Source organism: Cheilinus undulatus, linkage group 14 (assembly GCF_018320785.1).
Source record: "Cheilinus undulatus linkage group 14, ASM1832078v1, whole genome shotgun sequence".
Taxonomy (NCBI): domain Eukaryota; kingdom Metazoa; phylum Chordata; class Actinopteri; order Labriformes; family Labridae; genus Cheilinus; species Cheilinus undulatus.
Window position 1 is genome coordinate 13,703,991 of NC_054878.1, and position 6,000 is coordinate 13,709,990.

Sequence of the window (6,000 nt, forward strand, 5' to 3'; positions counted from 1 at the left end):
CCTGTTTTACCAACGTATGCTGAGTCACAAGGGCATTTGAGCATGTAAATGACATTTGTGGTGTTGCAGGTAATGACACCTTTGATGTTGAAGACTTTCCCAGCCTGAGGATGGTCGAAGGTGGAGGTCTTATGGGTAAAGTTACAATGGGGGCAACTGCCACATCTATAGTTACCAGAAGGGATGGACTGTAAAAACTGGGGCTGTGTGGTTGGTGGGAGGTGGGCGTGTACTAAAGAGTTTCTAAGGTTAGGTGGTGTTCTGTAAACAATGCGCGGTGGTGTGGTAAAGCATTTGAGTGATGGATCTGATGCTGTAATATCCCAATGTTTATAGAGAATTGACTGCGGGCTGTTACCGAGAGGAGAATATTGAACGATGCAATTGATTCTTTGTTCAGAGTATCTGGCTCTAGTTTTATTAAGACATTCAGCTTGTGTTACATTGTCAAAGCGCCTGCATGCTTGTTCAACCCATTCCTGTTTGTAATGTCTTTGTTCAAACCATGTTACAAGGTCTGAGGCTTGAGCCTGGGCTCCAGTTAGAGATGGAGGAGAGGTAAGGATTGCGATGAGGGTTCATGATGAAATCCTTTTCAAACAGTCCACAGTAGAGGGAGGCGAAACTAGGGGCCATTTTCGCTCCCATGCTAGTGCCTGATACCTGAAGATAGAAGTCAGAGCCAAAAAGAAAAAAAGATCGATGTAAGCACAATCTCAATAAGATCCACTAGACATAGAGTGCTAGGAGTGCAGTCAGGATGTTGATTGGCTGGCTGGAGGTCCTCTTCCCTCGCCTGCATTTTTTCTTCCTCCAGTCTGTGGTGGAAGGTGTTCGTCTTTTTTCACATTGTCTAAAAACGAACAGCTGTTGTGGGAATATGTGCTGGATTCCCAATCATATTCCAAGTCGGTGGTCGACTGGTGTTGAGTATCGTGACGAGAGGTGTCGATGGGGCGGCTGCCTCCTCTGTGGTGTCTGTTTCCAATTCTGGGTCCACGTTTCCTCCACAGAGACGGGTTTCTCCAGCGGTAAACATCTTCTGTTGTCGTAGTCGGCGGCATCTCTTTCAGACTTCTTCTTTTTGGCAGCGGTAATCTCCTGAGCCAGTTCACTTTTTTGGCGCTCATACTCCTCGAAAAGTTCCTACTACTCTTCCAACACATGCCCCAGATTTGAAATACAGTGTAGTCAGTAGAGGTGGAAAAAGTACAAGAGTATGGTACGTAACTAAAAGTACAGTTACTCTGGTTAAGTAGAAGTAAAAGTACTGATGTCAAAATGTACTGAAAAAGGTACAAGTAATGAAAAAAAACAACTCAATTATAGTAATCTGGTATTACAGTTGACATTAGGATACTATGTGTTTTTTGGTAAATAATTACATTTTTAGTTAAATTTGAGACCCATAAAAGTAAAAGAAAATAAGAAATCAGAATTAACCTACTTAACACCAATGTCACTGACTGGTCAATTAATTAAATGAAGTTTACGTAAGTTCATGCAGGACACGGAAGTCATACGCCCAGCTGTTATCACCTGACAGGCTGATGTTCAAATCACTTTTCCCAACCCCACTCGACCAATCACAGCACGTGTTTAGTATTAAGGCAGCGTATTTAAATCACGTCTCCACTCTCACTTATCACTGCTACACCTATGCTACCCTGTCGCTGCTGTCAGAAATATTGCCTCCTCCTTTTAAATCTCCATGTCGTATCCTATGAAGTCTCTATGTATGTATTTACCCATGTGGGGATTTTGCATGCACTCCCCAGAAAGCCTAAGCAGGCTGATTGGCTAACCCAGGGAGTACTCTGAAAAGCAGAGCTATAACGCCAACTCTAACTGCATTCCATCTGGCAATAAATGGTTCAAATCTATGACGAGAATGTTCCTGACTGAATTCAAGTCGAGGGCACTCATATTTAGAAAAAAAGAGAGCACTGAAACAAACATTTCCTCAAATATACAAAAGTCTTGATGCCAACTTAGCTGTCTTTGTGATTTGTTTATACAACTCATTCAGCTGAAAATCACCGGTAAGCAGGGTCACAGTTTTGCATTGGCCAATGTAGTGCTTCGTTGTAAATGAGACATCGCTATGGAAAATGCTGTTTTATGCTTTGTAAAATGATTTGCCAATATCTAGCACTGATATTTCAGGTCTTCTCAACGTTCCTTGAAAAAAATGTGCTCTACAAAATTTGTGGAGTAATTGTTTAGCAGTAGTGTCCTATAAGTTACATGCCTTTTTCCCCATCCAGGAGGCTGGAAGGTAACAGATCATTTGACATCAGATGCAAAAGCTGTATTGCCATTTAAGTACTGGCACAAAAGTTGAGACAACAGGATTAAAAGAGAAGATAAAAAGGGAGCTGTTTAAGGCACATAAGCACAACAATGATCTGTCAACAAATTCCAAAAACTATCCAAAGACAGGCCTGAGAGGTGAATTTTAGCCAGATGCAGGCACTAATGCTACTAATTTAGCATACATAGGCTTATGTTTTCTAAATTATATCTGGAAAGGGGTCCTATTGGGGCTTTCAGGGGCCCAGCCATGCCTTTTGGTGGGCCTGCTCAAAGGAAAAGAGACAAGATGACTGGAAATGACTTGAAACTTCCTGAAAATTCAACATTATGTTTATTCAACATTATGTTGTTATTCGTATTAATTTCATAATTCTCTCCTCCTCTGCATTCTCACAGATCATCCCTGGGAGATTTTCTAAGCCGAGGACAGGACAGTCCATCTCGCTACTCTCCCCCACCCTGCGGCGACGACCTCCAAGACGACCACACTTACAGCACGGCCAAATCCCCCAGCAGGTTGTGCTCCTCCCAGGCCGACGATGCTTCCTCCCCGCTTGAAGACGACGACATCATCGCCGTGGAGATCCAATCAGACGTCAAACCCGAGCCCAGGGAGATCCCGCTGGATTCTCACGTCACTACTGCCGCTGCTACCTACATTTCCCAGCAGGCCCTGCGCGGACAGAGACGTAGTTCAGGGGCGGGATCTGGGACTCTGGCAGGAAGCAGTCTGCCCTGGACCAAAAACCGAGCTAGGGGAATTAGCGACACACTGCCGCTGAAGAAGCGGCGTGCTGCGGCGGTGGAGAAGCCGCCGGAGAGCGACGACGAGGAGATGAAGGAGGCGGCGGGGTCGCTGCTTCACCTGGCAGGGGTCAGAGCCTGCCTCAACAACATCACAAATCGCACCGCCAAGGGCCAGAAGGAGCAGAAAGAGGCCCTGAGAAACTAAGACACATGTAGAACAAGTACATAGTCATGCAAACACAAACAGCTCAAAGCACGCATACACACCAACACAAACACTCAGATATACAACACACAAATAGGTCAACAGGTATCGTTACTACAGCATTAGTCTCTACAGACACGTCTCATCTCCCTCTATCTATCTGCAGGGCATTAGGTGAATCCTACTTATTTGTGGCAATATCAAAAATCTATGTTTTCCTACATGTTCAGCAACACTAACATCAATGGGTATTTCTCATGTGTCTTTGTTGTTTTTGTTGTTTAAAAGGGGATGAAAGCCATAAAAAAACGCATGTTTTGTCACTAATTTGGACGAGTTGAACCACGACAAAACGGAATCACATTGAGGAGCGTACAGTACCTGAACACAGAGGATGGCTGTTTGTCTTACCTGTTTGTTTCTATGTGAATCTGTAGCAATCTCGCGGTGATGCCAGCAACCACGGCGGGAGGCGACAAGAGAGAGAGGGGGGCACTATTTAACGAGACTTAGGGCTCTCTCTTGGGCCGCTCGCTGGCATCACTCGCCTACATCAACGAGCACAAATGTGAGAGTGTGCCAAAGACAAGCGACCAGGTTGCTTCATGTAGCCGATACGACAGCTGACAAAAAATTTTAAAAAAAGAAGGCATAGAAGTAAAGGAGAGAATGACCTTTAGTGTCAAAATAATTGTAAAACCCAATGTGATATATATTCATGCACTTAAGATTATTTAACGCCACTTATAATAGAAGCATCATGGGTAAAGACATGGTTTTATTTCAAGAGCACTCATAGTATTTAAGAATAGATATTTTAAAATAAAAAAATGGTCATGTTTATCACCATAGAGATGGATAGTGTGCCGGGTCTGAGGCAATATCTCCTTCATTTTGTTGTTGTTGTTGCATAATGTAAACGTCCCTACAAAAACCTCCCCAGTACTTCTGTCAATAGACGTAGACACCTGGTATAGATATCGTAGCTACCAGCAGCTACCACACCTTCCGTTTCATTTGACGACGTCAAAGAACTATATACATGAACTGTGGGTTTAGATTTCTGTTTGTGTCTGTTTACCCTCACTCTACCCTCATAAAGATATAAGCAATTTGTCCCACGTGGACAACTCTGTAAAAAGGTTAGAAAATATTTTATTTTTTTCCTTTCTTAATTGAAGCAATTTGACCTGCAGGACTTTCTCAGTTATATTGCATGGGTGCTTGTAAATAAGATAAAAAGCAAATCTTTTTTATTCAAAGATCATGTAAGATAAACAATGTATTTAGCATGAAGCATGACTTATTTTCATATAAACCTTGATCCTAGAGGAAAGAAAAAAGTTTTGCCGCCAATTCTTATACCCGTGATTATATCGGATTTGTTTTTTTGTTCGTTTGTATGTTTCTTTGAATCCTTTTTTTTCTGAGCGGGCTTTCAAAGACACGTCTTCAGGGAGGAATGTGGGAGATCACTCTGCAAATAGAGGCCCTAGGGTGCCACCTCTGGGCTTTGGGTTCAGGCTACGTAAGGCCAGCTGATTCACCTCTTAGGGGTGGGCTTCCGTCTTCTTCTGCCTGTACAGTGATTTTTTTTTTTTTTTTAGGTGTTCAGTGTTAATCCCTGGTGTTATTTCCGAACACATGTGTAGAGTGTGTGAGTTTGTGTGCCCAGGAACACACACCCTTTAACATTGTGCCTGCCTGCCTGCCTGCCTGCCCTCAGTACCTCTGTGGTCATGTCTCTGACATGCTTACCTGTCTTTATTTATAACAGTATTCTTCAGTTCTCTCCTGTGTGTAAATGTACATGTGTCCTTATTTTCCATCAGCATCGTTTTGTGTATTTGTGCGGATCAGACGGGCATGGGAAACTTTGGAAGAACCTCATATCTCGAAAAAAAAGGCTACTTGGGAGTTGTATTGCAAAGAAATAGGAATGTAGAAGGTGGTTATAATGAGGAAAAAAGGTTGCTTTTGATTTACATACAGTATTGTTTACCCTTTGAATAAAGAAATTATCTGCCAATATAGATGTCATATTTATCAAGAGCCCACTCTGGAGATCAGAGACTGTTTTTTATATATTTGCCACTCTACAAGGTATATGAGAATCTCACTTAGGTTCATGCAAACACTGACTTGATTGAAATTCACAAAGCTTTGAGGTCAGTGTAGTTTACAGTCAACACACTTTTAATTTGAAATGTGAAATACAAAATCAATAAACAAGCTGTTAACCAATTACCGTTTAAAAATAGCAAAATCGTCCCCTTTCTCTTTCATGCAGGTCATCATCAAACTAAGAATGAAAAAATGAGAAATAGACTGTTTCTGTGTTTTCTGTTTCTTGTTTTTTCATTTCTTGTTTTTCAGTTTCCTGTTTTTCATTTTCATTTTTTTCATTTTTTTTTTACTTTTCTTGCAGTTTTTTAGTTTTTCATTTCTTGTTTACTTTTTGTTTTTTCATTTTCCCTTTCTTGTTCTGTATTTTCCATTTCTTTTTTGTTTTTCATTTTCCTTTCTGCTTTCTTTATTTTCCATTTATCAGTCTTTACTTTCTCTTTTTTGCTTTTCGTTTTTTAATTTCTATTTTCCTTTTTTTCCTGTTTTTTTCAGTTTCCTTATTTTTTCATATCCTTTTCTTTTTAATTTTCCATTTTTTGTTCCTCATTTTTCATTTCTTGGTTCCATTTTCATTTTCTTTTCCTTCTTTCTCATTTTTAGTTTAC

The 6,000-nt window shown here is 41.1% G+C and overlaps 1 protein-coding gene across 2 annotated transcripts in view; it reads left to right on the forward strand.

Annotated features, from left to right (window-relative positions):
• Positions 1 to 5,679, forward strand: part of ches1 (checkpoint suppressor 1) — a 132,047-nt gene extending 126,368 nt beyond the window's left edge. For both annotated transcript variants that reach the window (XM_041804457.1, XM_041804458.1), the window contains exon 6: positions 2,713 to 5,679. In XM_041804457.1, coding sequence (XP_041660391.1) covers positions 2,713 to 3,268 — 556 coding nt within the window. In that variant the 3' untranslated portion in view covers positions 3,269 to 5,679. The remainder of the gene's footprint in view (positions 1 to 2,712) is intronic.
• The last annotated feature ends 321 nt before the right edge of the window (positions 5,680 to 6,000 follow it).